This window comes from Pelobates fuscus, chromosome 8 (assembly GCF_036172605.1).
Source record: "Pelobates fuscus isolate aPelFus1 chromosome 8, aPelFus1.pri, whole genome shotgun sequence".
Taxonomy (NCBI): domain Eukaryota; kingdom Metazoa; phylum Chordata; class Amphibia; order Anura; family Pelobatidae; genus Pelobates; species Pelobates fuscus.
Window position 1 is genome coordinate 72,813,087 of NC_086324.1, and position 27,726 is coordinate 72,840,812.

At 42.4% G+C, this 27,726-nt stretch overlaps 1 protein-coding gene across 1 annotated transcript; it reads left to right on the plus strand.

Annotated features, from left to right (window-relative positions):
* The first annotated feature begins 5,883 nt into the window (after positions 1-5,883).
* On the plus strand, positions 5,884-26,979 carry FTCD (formimidoyltransferase cyclodeaminase). Its single transcript, XM_063430047.1, has 14 exons — positions 5,884-6,148; positions 8,782-8,965; positions 12,288-12,416; positions 13,353-13,441; positions 14,018-14,197; positions 14,985-15,122; positions 15,262-15,393; positions 16,587-16,648; positions 18,012-18,141; positions 18,673-18,834; positions 19,050-19,093; positions 21,220-21,358; positions 21,924-22,019; positions 26,846-26,979. The coding sequence occupies exons 1-14, from the start codon at positions 5,894-5,896 to the stop codon at positions 26,927-26,929; spliced, it is 1,824 nt and encodes a 607-aa protein (XP_063286117.1). The 5' UTR covers positions 5,884-5,893; the 3' UTR covers positions 26,930-26,979.
* The last annotated feature ends 747 nt before the right edge of the window (positions 26,980-27,726 follow it).

Consider the following 27,726-nt stretch of genomic DNA (forward strand, 5'->3'; position numbering starts at 1 on the left):
AAACATAGCAGTCTCTCTGGAACTGCTATGTTTTCAGCTGCAGGGTTAAAACTAGAGGGACCTGGCACCCAGACCACTTCATTGAGCTGATGTGATCTGGGTGTCTGTAGTGGTCCTTTAAGTGTATGTGTATCTTAATGCACTGGCATACATACCGCGGTCGCAGCCCTGTGACCAGGTGCCCGCCGCCATGTGTTGCGGCCCCAGCCCGTGCAGAGTAAGCATGCGGGGGGAGGGGGCCCAAGAATCAGTTTTCGCACCGGGGCCCCATGGGTTGTGTGTCGCCACTGACTGTATGGATCATTTTGCCCAGGCTTTTAGCACACTCCTTACTAGAACGGCTCATTTACCAACTGAGGCTTCTCCAATTATGTCACCACTGTCTAATGTACCTCCACCTATAATATATAAGGCACCTACAATCTCCTTATCTACTCCCCTGCATTTTTCTGGTAATATCCAGGAATGTAGGGGATTTCTCAATCAGATTGAGTACCACTTTGATGCCTCACCTGGTTCATTTCCTTCAGATAGAGCTAAGATTGGGCATCTGATAAACCAACTTAAATTTAACCCCTTAAGGACACATGACGTGTGTGACATGTCAGGATTCCCTTTTATTCCAGAAGTTTGGTCCTTAAGGGGTTAAAGCCCTTAACCTGGGCTAATCCATTGTGTGAAAGTAATAGGGGTATCGCTCATTGTTACCAGGAATTCCTGGCGGAATTCAAACTGACGTTTGAACCATTAGGCTGAGAGGAAGACGCCTCCACTGCCCTAATGCATATCAAACAAGGGAACCGATCTATCTCGGATTATGCCATAGAATTTCGTACCTTGGCATCTGAGGTAGACTGGACTAACAACGGATTAATCGCTGCTTTTAAACAAGGATTATCTGAAGTTATACTTGATAAAATTGCTGCCAAAGACCTACCTAAGGGGTTAAATTACTTTATTACCTATGTGATGCAGATCGATAATAGACTCAGGACCCTGACAACAAAGGCACACCTGGTAATTGCCTTTGGGGTCAAAGGCGGGTTACAGCCAATCGGATCCACAGTAGGGGTATTCAAACCCAACTCTCCTCTTGCTCATTGCCCTGTCGTGGTTTCATGCCTATGGTTATCCGAGAGTGCGTTCCTGATCTTGATTTTCTGGTATTTTACTTCGGCTTTGTTTTGAGTATTTGAGTCTGTGGCCGGTGCCGGTATTGCAAATATACCAACAATGCAAATGCCGGTATTTTTCAGTGAGTAGAAGGTTCTAAAATACCAGCACTGGCCACAATGGTGTGTAGTGTCAGGCTGTCTGTATGTGTGTGTTTGTATCTGTGTATGTGTGTGTGTATTTAGCAGTCTGTGTGTGTATACATCAGTCCGTGTGTGTGTTTCTATTTAGCAGCGTGTGTATGCAGTGGCGTACCAACCACGGTTGCAGGGGTTGCAGCTGCGACCGGGCCCCTCACCGGGGGGCGCCTGGGTAGCTTATGGGCCGGTGCACAGCCGCGGTTCCCGATGCTGGCAGGAGGCGAGAGCTGTGCTGCTCCTGCCTGTGTGTAGCGTGGTCGAGCGGTCTGACAGGAAATGCTCACTGACAGAGCTCTTCCTGTCAGACCGGGAACAGCTGCAGAGAAATGTTGGTCCTGGAAGGGAGAGAGAGAGAGAGGGGTAGGAATACGACACAGGGAGGGGAGGGGGGAGAAAGGGTACAATAGGACACATGGATGGGGCTGGGCAGGAGGAGAGTATGGGAAACAGAGGGGCTGAGGGGAGAGGAAATGGGACACAAGGAGGGGGGAGGGGGGAGGAGGGTATGGGACACATGAAGGGGAGAGGGAATGGGACACATGGAGAGGCTGAGGTGATATGGGGGTGGAGGGGATTGAGTGAATGAGACATCAAGGAGGGGGGAGGGGGGAGGAGGGTATGGGACACATGAAGGGGAGAGGGAATGGGACACATGGAGAGGCTGAGGTGATATGGGGGTGGAGGGGATTGAGTGAATGAGACATCAAGGAGGAGGGGCCCCAGGGAAATTTAGCCCGGGTCCGTTGGATTCTAGTTACGCCTCTGTGTGTATGTATTCAGCAATCAGATGGGAGAATAGGGAGAGAAAGAGAATAACCATCTCTGTTGATCAATGGCATGTACATGCATTGTTATATACTATACACATAATACAAAACATAGCAAACTCACTCAGACAACAATATTCACACAATGTTAAACACATTTAGACAACAACACACTACTATACACATACTGCCTCACATACACAATGCTATATGCACAGTCAAAGTACAAACATTGTAAGTAGTTTATTAGTGATTTAGAGAATTGTCTCCTTCCAAATGTTCTCAGTCTTTTATGTATGCCGTGTCCTGTGATGTCACACATATATAATTAATTATGCAAATTAGCATGGCCAGTATTTTTTTCCAAAACAGGTGACAACCCTACGCCCAGGGCACCCACACCCTTCAACACTTCAATCAGATTTCTGGTTTTATTTTTTGTGTTGCTGTAATCTTTTACGTTCTAGATGTGCCTCCTCCCCCCACAGAATGCTTCTCATAGCGTTGCATTAGATCAGGGGTTCCCAACCCATGGTACAAGTACCCCCAGTGGTACAATTAAAGGGACACTCCAGGCACCCAGACCACTTCTGCTCATTGGAGTGGTCTGGGTGCCAACTCCCACTACCCTTAACCCTGCAAGTGTAATTATTGCCGTTTTTTTAAAACTGCAATAATTACCTTGCAGGGTTAAGTCCTCCCCTAGTGGCTGTCTATTAGACAGCCACTAGAGGGAACTTCCTGCTCTATAGCACAGGTTTTCTGTGCTAGAGCGTCGCTGGACGTCCTCACGCTGTGTGAGGACCTCCAGCGTCGCTCTATTCCTCCATAGGGAAGCATTGAAATTAATTTTCAATGCTTTCCTATGGGGTGCGCTAATGCGCATGCGCGGCATTAGGTCTCCTCGGCCGGCGGGCGGGATCAGTCTCACCCACCGGCCGACGTAAGCAGAAGGAGGAGTGGCGGGGGAGGAGGAAGCAGCGACGTGGGACATGTCGCTGCCTCTGGTAAGTCACTGAAGGGGTTTTCACCCCTTCAGCAACTGGGGATTGGGGGGTGGGAGGGAGAGGGACCCTCCAGTGCCAGGAAAACGGATCGTTTTCCTGGCACTGGAGTTTCCCTTTAAGTGCCCCTGGGGGTATGCAGAAACAAAATTGTTAATGGCTGCAGTGCAACTGCACTGCATGGGCTGGGAACCTTATCATGAGTGGCTCTATTGGGTGGCCCATGCACTTTCTATTGGGTGGCCATGCACTTAGGGTCAACCAATGGACTTGTGCTCTGAGGGGCCCAGTAGTGCACTGTGGCACTTAAATAGTGTGACCTGCCCCTTCTTATCTGCTGGGAGGAAGTGCGGGAGTGCCGTGCATTTCATCCCGGCTCACTCAGACACAGCTGCGCAGGAGAGAAGCAAGATCCCAACTCCCACCAGTCCTAGTCAGCAGAAACCACCCTGATGACTAGCTAAGGTGGGAATTGGGTAAGAAACTGGAGGGTGGCTAACAGCTTGATCTGTATCTGTGTTTTGGATATCTGTATGTAGTGTTTGTATCTGTATGTATGCGAGTCATTGTTTGTATCTGTATGTCTATGTATCTGTGAGTGTGTCAGTGTTTGTATCTGTGTGTCTGTATATGTGTCAGTGTATCTGTTTATCTGCATGTGTGTGAGTGAGCATCTGTGTATCTGCATGTGTGTCAGTGAGCATCTGTGTATCTGCATGTGTGTCAGTGAGCATCTGTGTATCTGCATGTATGTCAGTGTTTGTGTCTGTATCTGTATGTGTATCAGTGGTTGTATCTGTGTGTCTGTATATCTGTATGTGTGTCAGTGTATCTGTTTATCTGCATGTGTGTCACTGTTTGTATCTGTATATGTATCAGTGTTTATATATGTGTGTGTCAGTGATTGTATCTTTGTGTCTATGTATCTGTGTGTGTCAGTATGTGTATCTGTGTCTGTATATGCATGTCTGTCAGTGTTTGTATCTGTGTGCCTGTGTATCTGCATGTGTGTCATTGATTGCAACTGTCTGTATCTGTATGTGTCAGTGTTTGTATCTGTGCATTTATGTATCTGCATGTGTGTCACTGTGTGTATCTGTATCTCTGCATTTGTGTGTGTGTTATTGTTTGTATTTGTGTGTCTGTGCATCTGCATGTGTATCAGAGTTTGCATCTGTGTCTCTGTGTGATTTTACTTGTCTGTATCTGTATGTGTGTCGGTGTTTGTATCTGTGTGTCTTTCTGCACTGTGAGAAGCAGGGGATGCCTGAAGAATCAGGGGCAGCCTGAGGCAGAAGTCGAGTAGGAGAGCCTGGAGCAGATGAGAAGCAGGATGTGCCTGGGTCAGAAATGAAGCAGGGGCAGAAGAGAATCAGGGAGAGCCTGGGGCAGAGGAAAAGCAGAGGGAGTCTGGGGCACAGAAGAAGCAGGGGAGTCTGGTGCAGAGAAAAACATATGATCTTGAAATAACAGCAACTATATTAATATACATTTAACACTGCCTTAGATGAATGCTTTCCTATAGAAGGTATCACTTCTTCTGGTACGCTCCTTCAAGCAGAGTGAATCAGGAAGCCCTCCTTGCTGTTAGTTTGGTGGTTAAAGGGACACTATAGTCACCAGAACAACTACAGTTTATTGAATTTGTTCTGGTGAGTAGAATCATTACCTTAAGGCTTTTTGCTGTAAACACTGTCTTTTCAGAGAAAATGCAGTGTTTACATTACAGCCTAGTGATAACTTCACTGGCCACTCCTCAGATGGCCGTTAGAGATCTTTCCTGGGTCATGGCTGCCTAAAATGCATCCAAACATTCAGTGTCTCCTCCCTCTGCATGCAGACACTGAACTTTCCTCATAGAGATTCATTGATTCAATTCATCTCTATGAGATGCTGATTGGCCAGGGCTGTGTTTGAATTGTGCTGTCTCTGCCCCTGATCTGCCTCTTTGTCAGTCTCAGACAATCCTATGGGGAAGCATTGCGATTGGATTAGGCCACCACTTCTGATTATGTCAGAGGAAGTTCACAGGCAGAGGCAGAAGCTTCAGACTTGATTACAAGTAATATTTTACTATCTTTAGGGAGGCAAAGTGGTCTAGATAGTGGTTTTAACACTATAGGGTCAGGAATATATGTTTTTGTTCCTGACCCTATAGTGCTCCTTTAATATGCACCGTTAGTAATTGGGACAAGGAAGGGGGGGGGGGGGGGGCAGTTAACCCTGGCTAAAGTAATAAAGTCATCCTGAGTATACATTTAAATTCACTTTGAATACCCAACAATATCTCACACTTGAATAATCCTGAGTAAAATACTGTATCCCCAGCTTCTCTCCCAGTATATCATATTAGAAAAGCTGAAAGAGACACAAAAAACATACGCTGCCACAGAGTGTCACGTGTATGTTTAATTGCTTCTGGGAGTTTAAAGGAACTAAAATAATATAAAAGACAATGACTCATATATTTGAAAAAAAAATATTTAAGTTTTGGAGATATTCATAAACCATTCCACCTACAGTCTCTTTTTTCTTGGTCTCCAAAACTCCTTAATGCCATTATTTTTCCCTAATATATTTTCACCATTATGTATCCTCCATACCTACACATAAACTTAAAATTAATCATTTGGAAAAACATAGCAATGTTTACGGACAGGACTGAGCTGTTGAAATTCTTTCCTCCACCCCCCGAACTGGATTAATCTTTTAACTGCTATTTGCTTTTTGCTGTTTGTCCTACAACAAGTTAAAGATTAAAAAGAAACAAAACAGACCCCCTTTCCCCACCTCCCCCAATACAGCTGCTATGTCCACATGTCCTGGGCATTGCATATACCAATTCAACCTGCCTCAATTTCCAAACCACAACTTCACATATTCTCTTCCAATTGTCTCCTTCCTGATTGATGGCACCTGGGAAGGTATAAAGGAAAAAAAAAAAAAGCCATTAAATACAACGGATGAGTGTGGAGTTTACATTGAGCAAGCTGTGCCTGTTTTTGCCAACATGTCCAAACTAGTGGAATGTGTGCCAAATTTCTCAGAGGGCAGGAACAAAGAGGTGAGACAATTATTGCTAATTAAAAATATAATCATTTTTAAAAAAATGTGTATGTATATATATATATAGTCACTATTATAACTAAATCACATATTAACTTGTTGGATTTGGGTTTATAATGGAAGTTCAGACAGGGCTTTCAGGTGACAAACCGTAACCATTATAAAGATTTATAAATGTAAACATTGAAATGAAAAATTATCCAAGCTATGTTTTCAGTCTTAACCAAATCTGGCTATTTTGGCCTATAGTTGGAAATCTTTTAATTTACAGCAATTCATACTTAAGTGAATAAACCGGTTATTGTTGAATAGAAAACTGAATTACATGTAGACAAAAAATGACTTATTTGTAAAAAATAAATCCATCTTTGCTTGGCTGCATTAGACTGAATTTTGTAAATGATTAAATTGTTTTGTGAATAAACAACCATATGTACTAAACCGGGAATAGACCTGGAGTAAATTAATTGAATGAATACCTCTAAATTGTCCTAAGAGCAGCATGGTTTTAATTGTAGACTAAAATGGTGTTTATCTCATGAGCAGATGTGTGTGTGTGTGTGTGTGTGTGTGCGCGCGCGCACACACACACACACACACCTTCTATAAACATGTGAGCAGAATAGAGCAGTCAGATCCTCAATGTTTTTTCTCCACCTATACATACCTCTAAACATTTCAAATGGGCAAAGCAAGATTCTTTTAATTGTGGGTGTGTGGCCAGGGGCAGTGTTGTTCTGGGAAATTCCAGGTGACTTACTTGTAAAAATATATACACTAGAATGACATTTAGAAGAACAATGTATCTTATTTACACAGGTAGGAGTCTGTACGTGCAGAATTTCGTGGTGCCCCCTCCTAAATTTGGACACTGGGGAAGTATTTGTATATACCCACTAGCTCATACTGATTCTTGTAAAGTGCTAATCTTTTAGGACTCAAGAAAATAAAGGCAGCAGAGGGGAGTAACCCTAATAGAATAAGATGCATTATTAACAATTTCCTAGCGATAGTAGACTCAATCTAAAACATAATGGGCAAAAGAAAGTCACTGTTTGTAGATATACTCCCAATGAATACATGCAGCCTTAGCAAGCCCTCCCCTTTTTTCTGAGGAAGAGACTTCTCTACAGGGAAATAACCTGCGCGTCAGCAGGTCTGGGGGTGCTAGACGAGATGATCTGTGGGGATGAGGCAGGCGGACTTCAGTGGAATGCGCTTGTTATTCTGTTGGTTCAAGGGAGCTAATGGAAGTAGGAAGGAAGCCAGTTTGACAGCCAAGGAGGCGTTCCGTAGTTTCATTTATAAAAATTAAGATATCTGAAACAAAGCAAAACTTTTAGAAAGTGGGGTTAAGCTAGCATACTCCTCACCCATAATGCATTTTAGCAAACGGAAGGCTTTTTGAGGTGTGTAATGGTCCTTTAACTTTTATTGGCATAAATATTTAAAATAATAAAATCTAGACATTTATGATAAAATAATTGGCATAGCAGTTTAAATGACATTGAAATTTATATAAATTAGTCCACTTTACAGACGTATAGAGATGTTGCGGATGGTTGATTACCTCTAAAAGTCTTACAGCCAAAAAATGACAATGTTTCAATAAATTAAGAAACATATGCTGCCAAATATAGAAAAGTGTAAGCTAGAGTTCTCAATACAGGGATCAATATTATTAGGTCCTGTAATGATGACTCAAGTGAAACAAGTAAACTTAGAATTTTAATAGATATACAAAGGTAAACAAACAATAAGTATCTGGTCAAAAACAGAGATGTCTAAACAGAACCACAAATAATTACTTGCCCACAGCTGATTTACCAATATGAAGTAATTAAGCTGATTGCTGGTGTGCTTTGGTCTCACCTATCTGCTAAATGGTGGATTGTATCATCTAGTGATTAAAAGAAGGGGTTGGGGGGACAAAAAACCAAACTCATATAGCCTAATAGTGGAGCACTGGAAGAAGATGGTAAATCAGGACTGAAATTGTGCTTCAAATATTTGCTGATTCAAAATAACCACAGCACGTTTGAAAATATAGCAGCCAAACCGACTGGTGTAGTGATGAGGTAGGCACCTATCTACTAAGCGGGGAATTTCATCACCTTGGTAGGAGAGATCTTGTAACACAACTAGTTTAGCCTCTTAGTGGGGCATCATAAGGAAATAGTACTAGATTATGGCTAACAACTCACTCCAAATAATTGCAGATATTAACGGTAAAAGAGTTGGGGTGGGGGGGGGAGGGGGAGATATAGTTAAAAGAAAGCAGCAACACACACATACACACACACACACACACACACACACACACACACACACACACACACGGAAGAGCAGTTTTTCTAGTTGGCATTTGTCAGTGTGCAACTACTAGAGGGCATTATGTACAGTTGATGTCTAATGATTAATTTAATGGCTAGACACTTCCCTTGCTATCATGAATTTAGAAATTACATTGCTGGTAGACTTGCATAAGGAGTCTGGCATATGATTGCAGATTTTATGTAACAAGGCCACTTTAGAAAAAATGTGGATTTTGACTCTTGCACAATGACACAATAGTAAATATCCTAACCGAGACACAAATACGTTAATTTGGTCCCATGCTATGTTTTGCAGACTATAGATGCCCTTGCTGCAGCTATTTCTCAGACTGGGGGATGCCGCTTGCTGGATGTTGACCCTGGACCTTCTACAAACCGCACAGTGTTTACTTTTGTTGGGAACCCGGAGGCTGTTATTGAAGGCGCTCTAAATGCAGCACGTGTGGCCTTTCAAATGATTGACATGCGAAAGCACAAAGGTGCGATAAAACATGCTGGTCAGATTGTAGCAGAATTTCTTCTTTCTTCTACATGTCCAGTTTTACTGTGAACAGTACATCTTAACCTGCCTCCTGTGTCCCACCTCTGGACTTCTGAAATTTTCATTCCTTGTTGGCTAGTATATCTGCATACAATTTCCTTTCTGTTTCTCCCTCCTGGCATGCAGTGTCCAATAACACAGTTCTACACGCCATCTGAAAGCAGAGAAATATCTGATTTGCAGCTTTTTAAGAAACTTTTATAAATAGATAAAAGTAACATTTTTCCAGAAACCCCTACAAATCTTGCTTGACTAGTGGATGTGGATTCACGCAGTGCCTTCTGTCCACCAAAGCGCTGGACCACAGGCCATATCCCCCCCTTTTATTTTTTTTCTGCAGTGAGGCATCATAGGACACACTGAAGGTTGTAGGACTGGTTAGAGAGACCGTTTACTGGCAACTGCACCATACCCACAGTGCAACATCCAGCCTCTGTGGGCCATTCTCGCATTATGTAGGTGATACCGGAGAAACTGACGGAAGCCAAGCACAGAGAGATGGACACAGGTTTCTTCAGGAAGGAAGAGATTCTTTATTCGGTTCACCGATCGGGACTCAGAGGGACTAATGTCACCAAAATACAACAAGTTCTGAGCCCCGGACAATAGTGTAGGCTCCTTATATAGGCACATAACTCCTCCCATAATAAGCTCCACCCACACATTCTCTTAACCAATCAAAACGAACAAGAACTAACTTCCTGCTTGACCGCATGACTTGTCCAGCATAATGGAGGAGGGGAATACTATATCCGGTATTCTCGCACATGCTCCGTACACTACTGATCGTATCTTTGCCATGTGCAACCAACCGACCGATACACCAGTATATGCACGTACACATGCCACGTGGTAATCTCGGCCTACTAAATTTTTTTTTTACCGAGATTCCACCACATAGGTGACACCATGCATCACTAGCACTGTGCAGCTCTATTTTGAAAATGGTGGGTTTATCTAGCCTTGTTAGTCTGCTTAGCTCATTCATGGTCATGTGGGCCCATTGTACATTGCTGGTTTCTCATCCATGTTCTTTCTCTCTCTTTTCTTCTCTTTACGAGTACCTTAAAGGAACACTCCGAGCACCATTACTACAGAGCTACTCCAAGACCCATAACTACAGCACTGGCCTGCAGTGGTTATGGTGCTTGGAGTGCTTGGTTAAGAAGAAACCGTCTCACCCCCATAACAACTTAAGCTCATTGAAGGAATTATGGGAAGAGGAATGCCCATGCGCTATCTTACCTTCAGGGATTAAACAATTTTGCAATTGATTTTACTCTTTTTATTTATTTTATTTTTTTTCACTGTCGCCTGGGTCTCCTCACAGCTGGCTCCATCCCGCTGCACCCCCTTGGCTGAGATGAAACTTGATGATCTCAGCCAATCTAATGCTTTAGGCTATCGTGCATGCACAGCATAGAGATGCATTGAATTAATGTTTCTCTCTAGGGAACATTCAGCGCTTCCATGCAGAGGAAACACATTGTGCAGCACTGACCCAGGAAGCATATCTAGTGGCCATCTGCCTGCCACTAGAGGTGTTACTATGCAGTAATGTAAACAATGAGTTTTCTTGGAAAAGGCAGCGTTTACATTGAAGAGTCTGCAGAGACAGGCAGTAGACACCAAAACAACTACATTAAGCTGTAGTTATTCCGGTGTCCCTTTAAACCATTTTGCAACATAAGACAGTTCTGTCCCCGTAAGAGCTTCAGTGGGCTGGTGGTGGAAGATTGTTTTGAGATAATGCTTTGTTTTAACTGGGTTTTTGGAATTCATTAATTCCTTTGCTTATTTTATCCATTTAGCTGTAGACTTATTTAACATCTATATCATGCTGCATTATTCATTCTTCTAAGCTGCACGTTAAACTGGTGATGGGACCCTGCCATTGTCCTGATAATTGTGCTGCTACAATACTTAAAAGGATTCCACAGAAATTCAAACTAAATGATGAGAAGCAATTTCTTATTTGGGGCACAGTATTTGTCTGTGGACATATTTATTTTAATTTTTTTGTTCAATAAATCTGCTGGCATACCATATAGGCAGTTCTCCCAATACTTATTAATAAGAATGAATTACATTTTTAAGGTAATAAGTCAGCTTCAAGCACACCAGCAGTTTAGATTTCTTTAAGAAGGTCCTGTCCTGCCATACTGACTTTGTTTCCTGGTGTCCCATATCTGGGGACATCAAGGAACTGTCCTTGGGCAGCACAGCGCATCATTAGATCAATTTGCGCTGTGCACGTACAATAGGATGCTGCAGAGTGCTTTGCCAGACAAGCCTTTATTTCCAATTGGTCCTGCCCATTATGGGCATTGCCAGTGACATGAGTTGCCAATAGTGACACCCCCTCTTAGGCCTGCACATCTCTCCCAATCTGCATACCTCCTGCTTAAAGTTTGACTATTTTGTACTTGCATTTTAAATTGGAGATGTATACATAAAATATATTCCAATCACCCTTAAAGGATCACTGTAGGGTCAGGAACACAAACACGTATTCCTGACCCTATAGTGTTAACACCACCATCTAGCCCCCTTGGGCCCTTAATGCCTCCATAAATATAGTAAAAATCTTACTGTATTCAAGCCTGAAGCTGTTAGACTCAGAAAAACAAGCAGTCTGCTGACATGTGGTAGCCTGATCCAATCACAGAGCTTCCCCATTGGGATTGGCTGAGACTGACAAGGAGGCAGATCAGGGGCAGAGCCAGCATGATTCAAACACAGCCCTGGCCAATCAGCATCTCCTCATAGAGATGAACTGAATCAATGAATCTCTGTGAGGAAAGTTCAGTGTCTGCATGCAGAGGGAGGAGACACTGAATGTTTGGATGCATTTTAGGCAGCCATGACCCAGGAAGGATCTCTAACAGCCATCTGAGGAGTGGCCAGTGAAGTTATCACTAGGCTGTAATGTAAACACCACATTTTCTCTAAAAAGACAGTGTTTACTGCAAAAAGCCTGAAGGTAATGATTCTACTCACCAGAACAAATTCAATAAGCTGTAGTTGTTCTGGTGACTATAGTGTCCCTTTAACATATCCATATTCATATTTCTTACAGAAATTAACTCTGAATTCTCATTTTAGCTCACGTGTTTTTATGTTTCTGTAAAATGTTTTGCCAGTAGCTGATAGAAGGGACCTCGTGTAAGCTTGTATCAGTAAAGGTGTCCTGGATGTAGGGCCAGGCTTGTTAACCTCTATGTGGCTTATTTTATTTGAAGTCATTCTCTTTTGCACAGGTGAGCATCCTCGGATGGGAGCTCTTGATGTCTGTCCCTTTATTCCTGTCCGAAATGTGACTATGGAAGAGTGTGTGACCTGTGCTAATCGCTTCGCAGAGAGACTTTCTGAAGAACTTCATGTTCCAGGTCTGAGACTCATTAAATTAGAATATCAATAGTTTGTGTGTTATTCTGCTCTCCAAAAAAAGGTCTTGCTGTCAAAGAGCAAACTAAGCACATTTGCTATAATGACCAAAGTTTTTAAATGTTGTTCCCAAAATACCTCCAGTAGTGCAGGTGTCCTCATGTGAGCAATGTTAACCTAATTTTAGACCATGCATGGGTGGTGTCTCTAGAGCACTGTTAGAAGGAGCCCGCCGTGCATCTAACAGTTTGTTGAGGGATAGGTTAACCAGGTTTTGAGGAATGATGTCTAAAATCTTAATATGGAGGGGTACATACCCTGCAGAATTCTATGGGGAGCTGGCCACAAACTGTGACATAATTTAGTTCCTATGGGCTTTTTCAGGAAATATTTTCCACATGGCTCTGCATCCTATCCAAATTTTATAACTGATTAAATGAGATCTTAAAAATGTCACTCCATGGATTAAACGTGTGACTTGGCTCAAGCCATGAACTGAAACACTGCATTGATGCAGCTTTGTAATACAAAAAGAGAGTAAATCAAATCCGAATGTAGCTGATCTGCGCAGAACACTTTTCCAAAGAAGCTGAATCCTGAGAAGTTTTCAGTCTACTAACTCCTGTTTTTGGTGAGATTCTTCTGAAATTCAACTTACAAGTATAGTCATGGCAGAAATAATTGACAATGAAATTCACCAACTGCTCTTTCTGATGTACTGACTTGACTCTACCCTGACCATAATGGTTGAGAATAATCTCCTAATGATACCCATTTCCTTGCTAATTACAAAACAGACTGTAAATATGTTGAAATCTTATAACATGGGCTGAAAACAGGCTTTGAGCATTTGAACTTGTGGTGCTGAGTCAAGATCAGCGACAAAAGGATTCACCATCTCCCATGAAATCCTAATACTTTTGTGACCTTCATTTTAGTATACCTGTATGGTGAAGCTGCTCGGAGCGAGAGCAGAAGATCCCTACCTGCTGTGAGGGCTGGAGAGTATGAAGGTCTTCATACCAAGGTACTACAGTATATTTAGTTTATAAAATGCCTTTTCATGGAGAACAAAACATTTTGTTGTGTGAGGAGCATGCTGTATTCTGTGTAAGAACTATCTAGTTAGATTTGGTTTCATATAATCTTTCTAAATGTCTCCAACCCTCAACAAATGATTCTATTTGCCGTCATTGCATTGATTCAATATCTATGTTGAAGCCTTCTTTTCAAATTTTTTATTAAAGTTTTAGAAATTGCCTTTTGGTGTTCTACCTTGGCTGTATCACAACTTTGTTGTAATAGGTCTTGGTAGGTCTTCAAATAGTTGCAAAAAGATTTGGTAAACAATAGCCTTGTGAATATTGAATGCATTCTTGTCCTGTGTATTTGATTTATTCTAATTTGTAATATGGTGAAAAGAATACAGGATTTTAAATGATAAAATTAAAAATGCATAGAGAGACCTAAATACTACTGGAAATTAGAGGTGAATATATATTCCTTTCTGTCACTCGTAATTCATTTATTTTCCTTGCATACATTGTGGAATATGTAATCTATACTTTTTTTTATTTTTTTTATTTTTTACTGTTTTTCTTAGTTACAGAGTCCAGAATGGGCTCCAGATTATGGAAAGCCTATCTTTATTCCTAGCTGGGGAGCCAGTGTTTGTGGAGCTCGTAAATTTCTAATAGCTTATAATGTTAATTTGCTGACCACTAAAGAGTTGGCACATCGCATTGCCTTGAATATTCGAGAAGGAGGTCGTGGAAAGGAACAGGTGAGAGATAAGGGGAGAAAAAAAGACCTGGTGGGGGGGGAGAGTTGAAAGTGAAAAGGCTGGAAAGAATTCAAGAAACAAGTAGGCAGGTGGTAAAAGGGCCAACAGATAATCTGGTTGTGCCAAACAACTTGTATAGGAACATGGGTAGTGTATTTCAAAATGCTAACTATTTCAAACCTAGGAATATTAAATCCTTAGTCTCTGGACCACACAATACACTTTGAATATTCACTAGAGGGGTAATCCAGGAAAGAGCAAGTTATATAAATACAGTGAAGTTAACATAAATATAATGTAAACACACGCAAACTACTGTCTAACCTGATACCTACATGAAATGGACCATAGCGCTTATGAAATGCGTTGGGTGTTGTATAACGTGGATGGTAGAACAACGTCTTGTAGAAGTGTAATACTAGGCTTTGTGTGTAAAGATTCAAAGAATGAAGTAAGTAGTAGAAAAAGTTAAAGGGTCGATAATGGAAAAGGAAAAGCAAAATACTGCATAATGATATGTGGAAGAAAGGTAGTGACAAGCACTGTTGGGAATACTGGATTGCTCAGTAAGAGAGTCGTTAGAGTACTAGAGCGATTCAATATTTAAAACCACTTTCACCAGCCCCATGACTCCCTAGCATGAAGAGCTGTAATAATTTGTTTTATTTAATATATATATATATATATATATATATATCTATATCTATCTCTATCATGCTTGCATCATTGACCTACTGTGCACCCCCATCCTTAATTTGTTACATTTGGTTTTATTTTCTCTTTGAAGCCTGGAAGTCTTAAAAAGGTCCAGGCTCTTGGGTGGTTCCTGGAGGAGGAAAATTTAGCTCAAGTATCTGCAAATCTACTGGATTATGAGATAAGTTCTCTGCACATGGTCTATGAAGAGATCTGCAAGGATGCCAAGGTACCAAAAATTCCTCTAACATTATTATTATTATTATGATTTTCTGTCTGCCTGCAGCCTTAATCATATATTGTATTTCCTGTATCATTTATTCATAAATACCTTGTAGTATTACAATTTTTTTTTTTTTTTTTCTAAGGAGTTGAACCTTCCTGTGCTTGGTTCTCAACTTGTGGGCCTTATTCCCCTCCGAGCTCTGATGGATTCTGCCGAGTTTTACATCAAACAAGAGAACTTATTTATACTAGAGGAGGAACACAAACTCCGATTGGTGAGATCTACTATTCTATTCACCAACCCTTCCATTTGTTTCTTTACTCCTTATTATACAAAACCAAGTTTATTTGCAGATTTAAAAGATCATACTGAGCCTCTTAATGTTCAAACTTGGATAAATGGGGAAAAAACCCAATATAGTGTCAAGAATGCAAACCTATATTCATGACCCTATAGTGCTGCATTAGGTCCCTGGCCTCCTCGCTAGAGATTAGAGGTGATTTTACTCTCCTTTTCTCCCACACTGCGCCGGTCTTGCTGTGGTTGGCCCTGCCTTCGTAGCTGAGACAATTTAATTTTGATCTCAGCCAATCCAATGCTTTCTCATAGGAAAGTATTGGGAGGCGATTGTGCAAACGCTGCGTTGCGCAAATCAGCATGTCGTCATACAGATGCCTTGAATCAATGCATTTTTATGGGGAACGTACAGTGCCTCCATGCAGCACTGACCCAGGAAGCCCCTCTAGTGGCCGTTTTGGTGAGTGCCAACAGAGGTGGTGGTAGGCAGTAATGTTAGCAATGTTTTTTTTTTCTCTGAAAGGACAGTATTTACAGTGCTAAGGCTTTTCCGCCTGCAGAAATCATGTGTAGGTGTTGGAATCCTGTGACACTCCGCAATCCTGTGCTCTAATCATTCCTGGCAGCGTTTTTTGAAAAATATTTTAATAGCATGTTGTGCGTTGAGTTTTAATTTTTTTTTTTTTAATTTCTATATCCTCTGTCATTTTCTACAAAAGTTTGGCTATTCTATACTTTCCCATAAACTTAAAAATATTCTTATACTCTTTTGCTTGCTGGAGTCATTATGCAAGGATACACCAAATCTCCTTAACCCCTTAAGGACACATGACGTGTGTGACACGTCATGATTCCATTTTATTCCAGAAGTTTGGTCCTTAAGGGGTTAAGATAACATGTTCCGTTCACTGGTTGATATTTGTTACACAACTTAAACTAGGACGGACTGACTGGTAAGTCCTACTTCACCAAGAAACAGACCCTTGTTACACTTCTACATTTTATCCGCCTTGTTCAACAACTTTTTCATCTTGACATTTTGTCAAAACAAAACTGCAAATCTACCTGTCTCTAATTATTTAATCTAGTATAATCTAAACTACTAGTTTAATATAATATTTCTAATCTCTTCTGTCATGTGCAATGATACATTTCTCTTTTTAATTGTAGGCCATTAACAGACTTGGTTTGGACTCTTTGTCTCCTTTTGAACCTCGGAAAAGAATTATTGAGTAAGTGGGAGGTTTTGCATCTAGCCACTTGTTCACCTAATATAAAACAGGGTGACTGCAGTAAATGTGATTATTTGTAGCCTTTATTTTGGTGTTTTCGATAACATTCTATTTTTTTTTTTTCTACAAATATGTGGTACTTGAGGGAGTAAACCACATATTATTTAAATTGTTCTGCTCTCTTATCCTTTGGCTGTGATTCTCACTTTTTAATTTTCAATCAGATCTTGCATCAGTGTTTGTATGTTAAATGTTCTTACCATCTGCTCTACACTGAACTTTAATCACACACATGATACTCTTTCAGGCTCTAACAGGCTATTCTCAGAGCAGGAGATTAGAAATTCTAACTTCTAAATACACTGTGCAATAAAGGAAGTTTAAACAATGGATATCTTTATACAGGAAGTGTGTTGCAAGGTTGAGAGTATCAACCTGGGGAGGTTTGGATGGCGCTCCATAAACCGTTTAAAGTGAACCTCTAGATCAACCACAAATACATTGAATATGTCGTGTGTGTGTGTGTATAAATATATATGATATATGGTGTATACAATGTAAAATGCTGAGATTTACTCACCATACCTCATTGCAACAGCCATTTTCTTGTCTTCATGGGTGTTACTCTTTATGTAACATCTACCTGTGGTCCGTCCTCTGCTTCTCCCGCAGTCTACTTTGCACATGCACTGTGGTTGCTATGGGTGGAGAGCAGTAGGACTGCCTGTGGGAGGTCCATTGTACTTTCATTTACATTTATCTATTAATTATTTGACAATCCTGAAGAATTGGAGAAAAAACAATTTTTAAATAGGATTTTTATTTCAAAATTTTCACATGCTAGTGCAATGTATAGACAGAAACTTTCAAAAGAGCATTAGTAAAAAATAAAGTTACAGTGATTTAACTGCTAAATGTCAGAGAATTGAGCAGTAAGACTATTTCTATCAGGGTTATTCATTAAAATGAGAATTCAAAGTGATTTTCAAATTTTAAGCCAAAGTAGACATGGCTAACTTAGAGGAATTTTCCAATCCGCTATTTTGACTTTAAACTATCATGTAGATCCCAAGATTACTTAATTAAGCTAAAGTTGTTGTGGTGCTTGGTGTCCCTTTAATGTAGAATGATTCAATGGTGTATTGAGATAATTGCTTTTCTTTTACTTGTGCTTGCTTTGTACTGCACTCTTTTAATAAATCGCGCGCTCTCGACGAGTATCACCAGAGTATCACCAAGTCATTTGTACAAATTAATTTTCAGAATAGAGATGGCGATGGAGAGCTCTCACTGAAAATTAATTTGTACAAATGACTTGGTGATACTCTGGCTTTTATTCTTTAACATCATTCTTACTTTTTAGGTACTTGGTCCAGGATGACTGCTCTGAACGTGCTCTTGTGAAGCAGACTGTGGAAACGTTTGTGCATAGTGTAAGAGCTCGCTCTGCCACCCCTGGAGGAGGCTCCGTGTCAGCTGCTGTAGCTGCCATGGTGAGAATATAATTTCTATGTTATCCCCTTTCTGCATAAAGAAATTGTTTGTGTGTGTGTCAGTCATAGAACTTCATGTATGTCAACGTACAGCACTCCAGATGTTGTGGACTTAATCTCCCATAATGCATCAGGGAAGGTGTAGTGCACAACATCTGGAGTGCCCAAAATGGTCAATCCCTGATATATACACTCCTTCAGGATACTGCTTTATATCAACTGCCCTCTGTAACATGATCTTATGTTTATTGCCTAAAACTGAATTCTGCTGTAGCTTGCAGGTTTTGCCTTTAGTTGCCATATAGGATTTCTATAAATGTGTGCAAAACAATACCGGTTTTATCTTCATTTTCTTTACAGCGCTCCTTATGGTTACATATGAGAACTGTTTGTTTATAGTACAGGGGTGGCTTCCATTATTTTGTTCTAGTGATTTTAGGCACATTTATTTATTATCATTCCTTCCCCCTCCCCCCTACTAACTCATCCACTCTTTGGGCTTTATGGGACTCTCTTTTTATTTTCTTACAGGGGGCTGCCCTGGGCTGTATGGTGGGACAGATGACTTATGGGAAACGTCAGTTTGAATCTTTGGATGGAGTTATGCGGGAGCTGATTCCCCCATTCCATACTGCAGTTGACCATCTTCTCTGCGCAGTAGATGCTGATTCCAATGCATTTGGAAGCTACATGGTAAAGCTTAAAAACCAATCCCTTGACCCCCCCCTCCCCCCCCCACCCACACCATTTTATACATTCATCTTGTCCTCTTCTGTGTGCATCCTGTGTTACCACTTTCCTTCTGTGATTCACTACTCTCCATCCATCCTAATGAGTGATCCCACTTCTACGTAAAACAGTTTTACGTTGCGATTCTACAAACTTATTAATCGAGTTATGCTTTTCAGGCAGCCCTGAAGCTCCCCAAACGTACTGCAGAAGAACAGCAAAAGTGAGTGTCTCGACACTGGTTTAAACACAAGAAAAACATTAATACAAAGTCAATGAAGGGCTAGGTTTTAATATAAGCCTTCTCCTGGCATTGTACAAGTTTGGAAGGTCATTGTGCAGAACAATAAACAAAAACGAGAAAATACTGTCTGATTCTGACATTGCATGTTTTGTGAATTAGGGGACTGAGATGAATTAGTCCTCAAGGAATCCAGTAGGCATGTGCATGGGGAAAATTTTCGATTCGGAATTTTCGCAATTTGGGACTTCGGAACTTCGGCATTTCAGAACTTCTATTGCAGTCGCTTAGTAGATAACTCCCTAATTCCCACGGTATTAGGGAGTCATCTACCAAAAGGCTGAAATACCTAAATTGGTCTTTCAGACAAATTTACGAATACTAAGTAAAAATTACTTGGTATTGGTACATTTTGCCCCTACTCGCTATACCGCGAATAGGGGCATGTCTAGTAAACAGTGAGCCTGTGGCTGCTCACTGTAATAAAAAAAAACACAAACCAAAAAAAGTCTCCCCCCCCCCCCCCCCTAACCTGAAGGGGGACGATGACACACACACACCTATTGCCCCCACCCCTGAACGGTGGGTGGGGGCCCTAAATTAGAATGAGGGGGGGACCCAATGTCCCCCCCCCCGAGCGGCGGTTGGGGGCCCTAAATACTAATGAGGGGGGGGGGGCTAATGTCCTCTCCCCTGGCCCCCACCCCTGAGCAGCGGGTGGGGACCCTAAATTGGAATAGGGAGGGGGGGGGGGAACCTAATGTCCTCTCCCCTGGCCCCCACCCCTGAGCAGCGGGTGGGGGCCCTAAATTGGAATAGGGGGGGGGACCTAATGTCCTCCCACCCCTGAGCGGTTGGTGGGGGCCCTAAATACTAATAAGGGGGGGACCTAATGTCATCCCCCCCCCCTGGCCCCCAACCCTGAGCGGTGGGTGAGGGCCCTAAATACTAATAAGGGGGGGACCTAATGTCCTCCCCCCCCCCTGGCCCCCAACCCTGAGCGGTGGGTGAGGGCCCTAAATACTAATAAGGGGGGGACCTAATGTCCTCCCCCCCCCCCTGGCCCCCAACCCTGAGTGGTGGGTGAGGGCCCTAAATACTAATAAGGGGGGGACCTAATGTCCTCCCCCCCCCGGCCCCCAACCCTGAGCGGTGGGTGAGGGTCCTAAATACCAAAGGTTAGTATTTAGGGCCCCCACCTGCCGCACAGGGGTGGGGGCCAGGGGGGAGGACATTAGGTCCCCCCCCCTTATTATAATTTAGGGCCCCCACCCGCCGCTCAGGGGTGGGGGCTCGGGAAGGGGGACTTTTTTATTTTTTCTTAACAGTGAGCAGGCTGCTCACTGTTTAATAGACATGCCCCTACTCACGGTATAGCGAGCAGGGGCATAATTTACTAATACTAAGTAATCTTTACTTAGTATTAGTAAATCTGGCTGAAAGACCAATTTAGGTCTTTCAGTCTTTTAGTAGATAACTCCCTAATTCCCACGGTATATGGGAGCTATCTACTAATTCATTCCTGTCATTACATCGACTGGCTAAGTAACTTACATTGTATATGAATGTATGTTACTTGATTGTTGTAAGTGTTGCAAATGCTTACAGCTGAATCCTGGCAATGTTTGTATACTTTTTATTTAAAATTGTATACAATGTAACATTTTTCTTCTCTCACTGGGTAAGTATATTAGTACTTGGGAAATACGGCACTTCGGGACTTCGGCAATTTCGGGACTTTGGCACTTCGGAAATTCGGTAATTTCGGGACTTTGGCACTTCAGCAATTTGGACATTCGGATACTTCCGAATGTCCGAATTGCCCGAAATTCGTCCGAATTCATATTCGGACCGAAACTAATTGCACATGTCTAGAATCCAGCATGAATGTTTATCTGACTTCAAAGTCCATATTGAGTAATGGCAAAGTTAGGAATCCAATCACAGTGCTGTACAAGGGGAAGACTCCCATCTGCATGCAAGGCTACCAGTGACTCCTTGGGATTGTTGTTCTGCCCTTCTGCCTTGCGCAAGGCAAGAGAATATGCACACAAACAATGATAATATATGTGTACACTGTATCTCAATGGCTGTCTTCTCTAATACAGGAGGTCTTCTGCGCTACAAGAAGGACTGAAGGAAGCCATTGGCGTGCCTCTTCGCCTGGCTGAGAAGATTAATACTTTGTGGCAACCTTTACTGGATTTGTCGAAACATGGGAACATTGCATGTATATCTGACTTGCAGGTATATCTGTTATATTATACACATACCTGTAAATTCTCATTTGTGTCCGCTGGAACTAGGGCTGTGCCTTATTTTCCAATTGATTACGTGTTTTGCTGGCAGGGCAATTCCTCTATATTGGTTCTTGTCCTGGTACACACAACTTGGGTTTAATCTGAAGTGCAGAAATGGTAGCAAGTATAAAGTCTTTTTAATTTAATACCCATTATATTTTGTTGCACCCTGTCTGTCAATCAATTCTCAGCATTAGAGCTGTGTGGGTCTAATCAGAGTTGAGTGACCGGTAAAACAAGAGAACCATCCCAATTCAATTCTCTTCTGCTTTGTAAGTTAAGATCTAAGAGGAGGACTGAACCACCCAAAGGGGGGGCTCTTTATTCCTTCTCACTGTGCTGCTCACGTGGCAAGCTTTTATCATGCTTGCAGGGGCATAGTGGGCACTCTGACTGTTTCAATATTACTGCATAAGAAATGCTTCATGCCCTGCATGTTAATTATCCAGTGACTTTCTGTTTCCTATGCTTAGTCTGCACGCACTAATTGGTCTTTCACTCCTCTTGCTCAGGTTGCAGCTAAAGCTCTAGAAACTGGAGTTTCTGGGGCTTATTTTAACGTTCTGATCAATCTGAAGGAAATCGGCGATGCAGAGTTCAAGATGCAGGTACAGTTGTCAGTCCTGCCAATTTTAGCAGGTCTTAATATCAGGTGAGGGAGGTAGTTGGCATAGGCAGAGCCAGCAGTGGACATGTGATACAATGTGGTTGTCCACTGAGGGGATGTGTCCTACCAGTGCATCAGAGGTGACCAGGATGGAAAGTTGTGTGTCCTATGCAGAGACTGTGTGACACGGCAGCAATGTGTTGTTAAATAAATTGTTATATGTGCGTAAAATACATCTTGTCCCGTTCCCTTTTTATTGTGTTGGATATTTAGAATAATAATTAAAAAATAAACTTATAATCAGGTCCTCTCAATATTTGTCTTTTGGCTCAGCTGCAGGGATGTTTGACCAAGAAATGTTGACTTACCTCTTATCTCTTACACTATAGGAACCCAGACCATATCATCTTATTGAAGTGGTCTGAGTGCAGTGACCATATCCCCTTAATCCTGCAGCTGAAAACACTGCGGTTTTAGAGAGCCTGCCTCTTGTGGCTGCCTCCCAGTCAGCCACTAGAGGCGCTTCCTGACCCAGCAGAGTTTAACTTTGCTAGCTGTACAGGAGGACAGGTAGCATCTGGCTAACCCCCATAGGAAATCATTGTTTCAATGCTTTCTTATAAAGAAGGCCGAATACACGAGCGGCACTTGGTGCGCATGCACTGACGTTGATTGAGGTAGAGAGAGAGCCAGCACTGAGGGATCTTGGTACTGGAATCAGGAAAGGTTTAAAAAGGGTTTGAACCCTCTGATTGTTGCGGGGGCAGAGGAACACTGCTTTGTATTCGTAACACTATAGTGTGCCTTTTTAATCAATCCTGATTCTACCATTGTTCCCAATGAGAGAGCTGTGTATCCCATCACGTGAGCATCTGCTTGCAAAAATACTCCAACAGTGCTAGCAGCCAGCAGGTAAATGGATAAAAAATAGCTTCCAAACCTGAGGATTAACTCTTTTTAGCCAGCCATCTCTGTAAAGTGTGTGTATGTGGAAAATGCATATGGGGGTGATTATAAATGAAATATTACTAAAGGATTTCATGCTAGGGGCAGGGGCATATCTACTAAACAATTAGTGGCTTGGTGCTCCTCAAATGTTAAATCTCCATCCCCTGGGCCGTAAGATGGCCTATTAGAATAAGCCTCTCTATTTCCCTCCCCTTCCCCACTGCCCAGCTGTGAAAAAGACTGGGTTTAGAAAAGCCACTGGACTATAGCATTATTCGCAAGACTTGCCTGTCCAAGCGGTATGACTGGCTGGCCTAGTCAGGGCCGGATTAACATAGGTGCTGATGGAGCTGCAGCTCCAGGCCCAGGCCCATGGAATAGGCCCATTTAAAAAAAAAAAAAAATTTTTTATTTTTTTTTATTTTTTTACACACTACTCTTAGGTTTGCCACCTGACTGGTATTTTACTGGCACAGCCGGTATTTGAGGCTGCCTGGCCGTGCCGGTATTGCATTAATACCAGCAATACAAATGCAGGTATTTTTCTCAGAATAAATGGAGATTACTCTGCAATATCAGCACCGGCCAGTAGGGGTCAATGTGTGTGGAGAGAGGCAGGTATAGGAAGTTACAGCATATCCCTGCCTCTCTACTACTCACTGATCCATGAGGGAGCAGCAACACAGCACAGAGTCCAGACAAAAGCTCTACAGTAAGTGAGGGATGGGGGGAAAGATAGTAGGGACACATGGGGACACTGAGACACTAGGGGACACATGGGGACACTGAGACACTAGGGGACACATGGGGACACTGAGACACTAGGGGACATATGGGGACACTGAGACACTAGGGGACATATGGGGACACTCAGACACTAGGGGACACAGACACTAGGGGACACTGAGACACTAGGACATATGGGGACACAGACACTGGGCGACCTGGGAACACAGACACTTGGGGACACAGGAAAACATGGGGACACAGGAAAACATGGGGATGCTGAGACACATGGGGATGCTGAGACACATGGGGACGCTGGGACACTATGTCCCCATTTCTCCCAGTGTCCCCATGTCGCCCAGCCAGTGTCCCTAGTGTCTCAGTGTCCCCAAGTCTCCCAGTGTCTGTGTCCCATGTCTCTCAGTGTGCCCAGTGCCCCCATGTCTCCCAGTGTCCCCAAGTGTCTGTCTCCCAGCCAGTGTCCCTTAGTCTCCCAGTGTCTGTGTTCCCATGTCTCTGTGTCCCTAGTGTCTTAGTGTCCCCAAATGTTTCAGTGTCCCCATGTCTCAGTGTCTGTGTCCCTAGTGTCTCAGTGTCCCCATTTCTCCCAGTTTCCCTAAATGTCTCAGTGTCTCCCAGTGTCCCCATGTCTGTGTGTTCCCGGGTCTCTCAGTGTCCCCATGTCTCTCAGTGTCTCTGGGTCTCACTGTGTCCCCAGTATCCTAGTGACATGGGGACACACTGAGACATTGGGACGCTGGGAGAAATGGGGACACTGAGACACTGGGAGACCAGGGGACTGGGTGACATGGGGACACTGACACTTTGATACATAGGGACACTGACACTGGGTGACTTGCGAGACTGAGACACTGGGAGACATTGGGAGCAATCCATCTATACAGCAGAATCAAACTGTGAGTAGTTTGTTGGTGATTTTACAGAATTGTCTCTGATGTCACTCCTTGTGATTATACAACTGATTAAGGCTGGTATTTTTTCCCAAGAAAGGTGGCAACCCTAACTACTCTTCACATACTCTTGCTTAAAGGAGCACTACAGGGTCAGGAACACAATCATGTATTTCTGACCCTATTATGTTAAAACCACCACCCTGGCCCTTTCTTGCCTCCCTAAGTATAGTAAAATATAACTTGTATTCACGTCTGCAGCTGCTGGCTCTGCCTCTGAACTGACTGTCTGCTGACATCATCAGAAGTGGTGGTCTGAGCAAATTACAATACTTGCCCATAGGATTGGCTGAGACTGTTAACTAGGCAGATCAGGGGCAGAGCCAGCACAAGTCCAACATAGCCCTGGCCAATCAGCATCTCCTCATAAAGATACATTGAATCAATGCATCTCTATGAGGAAAGTTCAGTGTCTGCATGCAGATGGTGGAGACACTGAATGGCAGTGCTGCTCACTAGGCAGTACTGCCCCAGGAAGCACCTCTAGCAGCCATCTAAGGAGTGGCAGTGGAGTTATTTTCTCTGAAAAGACAGTGTTTACTGCAAAAGGCCTGAATGGAATGATTCTACTTACCAGAACAAATACAATAAGCTGTAGTTGTTCTGGTGACTATAGTGTCCCTTTAAGTTTGGAAGCTTAAGAGGGATGTATGGGAACAAAACCTGTGTGGACTGGCTGAAAATAAAATTAGTTTAGGTAATGCTGTTGGTCTCTCTAACACTGTGGTATGTCCCCTCCTTTCTTCTACACTCACTACATACACCTTTTCTCTGTCTCAGACTGTATACCAGGAACTTCTGCCTGCTAGTAAGAAAGTAAGGAGACAAGTGGACCAGTGAGTGCTAGGGGACAGTCCTTAGAAAGCATGGAGTGAGTGCATCATTAGACGCATTTATGTAAAGCTCAGGGTGCTGCCTGCATAGTATGACCTTAGTTGGCCAGCCTGCAGGATTGGCGGGCAGCCTGACATGCATTCATGCCAGGCTGTCCTTCAAATTCTTTGGACAAACATGCCACCTTTTTGGGCATGTTCTCCCCTTTTGGCAGGTCTGGTGACGTGATTCGCACCAGTGGCCCACCCTTTTACCCCGCCCATTGACTTCCTGCTTCACTGGACACTGCTGTTAGGGGGTATGGATTTACTTGAAAGATGAAAGCATAAATTAGAGAGAGATTAGCATAGAGTATGTGTATTCTTATAGCCACATCCTATGAGTTTCCCTCAACACCATCTCCATCAGATACATGACGCTTGGGAGGTATGACCGTTTTAGTGTTTTTGGTCGATATGATTCTGTAAATAGGCCCATCATAATTGTCAGCACCAGGCCCACTGGGCTCTTAATCCGGCCCTGGGCCTAGTGTCTTATCCACTCTCCCTCGTTGCAGAAGTAACCTTTGATGCATTTGGATGTGGCAATTTAGGCCTCTGCCTTTAACCCATGAGTGGGAGTGGAGGGGACTACTGACACTTTCCCTTTGCTTGTATTGTTTATGCAGCCCATAGGTGGAGTCACAATGACATGTTTACCCCAATTATTACGGTTTAGCCCCACTGCTGACTGCTTACTGTTTAATTTAAAAATAAATAAATAATATATAACAACTTGAAGTCCATTTTACCTTTTGTAAGATTGTGGATAGACTGCATATAGCAATAGACCAGGGGTAGGCAACCTTCGGCACTTAGGATGTTGTGGACTACATCTCCCACAATGCTCTTAGAGCTATAATGCTGGCAAAGCATCATGGGAGGTGTAGTCCAAAACATCTGAAGTGCCGAAGGTTGCCTATCCCTGCAATAGACATTTCTGTGTAGTGTTTTATTTATTTATTTATTTTTTTTTTGGATGCAAATCCTATATAAAAGTATATAATCCTATATAATAGGAATCCCATTTTCAAACTGGATCTTGTTTGTCAAATCGGGGGGTAAATGCATTCACTTGCTATTTATCATAGAACTTATTGAAATCTGGATTATTTGCAGTGATAGCAGCCAGCGGGTAAATAGTTAAAAACCTCTCAGGAGCACAATGGTTAATTATGTGATGGCTGGCCCCAGCCACTACATCAAGTGAAGGGAAGGGGGGCTCTTGCTAAATGCAGTCTCTCCATGATGCTATAAAAGGTACAATGTACTCCTGGTTTAATCTACATGTTTTTTCCTCCCCTATTCAGACCCGGAATAAAGTCTCACAGCTATTGGATGAAGCAAAGAGCTGCATGGAGTCTGTGCTACGAGAGTGCGAGGCCCGAGTCTGAGATCATGTTGATAATGAGCATAAAATAAACTTAAAACCTCTTGTTAATGATGTCTTGGTCTTTTTACATTTTCTTTTACTTTGTTACGTGTTTGCTTAGGGTTGTTTTTGTACTTTCATTTTGCTTCTGTAGACTTCGCTTTAGTGGGAGGGAAAGTTCTGAAACCGGTTTTCTGTTGACGCAGACTGACAGGTGACTTTTACATCTTATATACCTGAATATCTGTTCACTGCCCAGCCCCTTTGCCTGCCTTTGTCCTCCCTATCTGTCACTAGTCCTACCTGCTTGTCCACTTTTTCTTACCTATATATGTAGCAGAGCTACTTCCAGGGCATTTGCTGAATCTTCCTTGCAAGGCTTCAGTGTCTGGTATGTATACAAAATGCTTCTATCCGTGTATTTTCTGATGGTTTCTTCTCCAGTATTTCAACCAGTCATTGGACTTGTTAGGTCTCTGTATATTGTGAAATTGCAATTTTTATTCTTCATAAATACGATCCTATGAAATATATATGTATTCTGTGCAATAAATATTGCAATGGCCATAGATGGGAGAAATTTAACTTTCTTGTCACCATACTTGCAAATGTCTCTCCATTTTAGGGGTAACAAAGGTTTTATCTGTGATTTGCACAGAATTAACCAAATGTTAATTTAGAACTGCAGTAGATAAACCAATCCCGTGGTGTGGGTTTTTATTTTTCATTTTTATATACCTGAATGTGTTTTTTTTTTTCCTTAAAGTTTTAGAATCTTCAAACAGGGGTTTGCATGCATAACTTAACTAACTTAACTAA

Bases quoted from the DNA above. Each gene is read 5' to 3' on its own strand.
- FTCD (XM_063430047.1), top strand. From the start codon at position 5,894: ATGTCCACATGTCCTGGGCATTGCATATACCAATTCAACCTGCCTCAA. The intron at 8,966-12,287 runs GTGCGATAAAAC...TCTTTTGCACAG, and splicing joins TGACATGCGAAAGCACAAAG to GTGAGCATCCTCGGATGGGA. The intron at 21,359-21,923 runs GTATATCTGTTA...CCTCTTGCTCAG, and splicing joins CATGTATATCTGACTTGCAG to GTTGCAGCTAAAGCTCTAGA.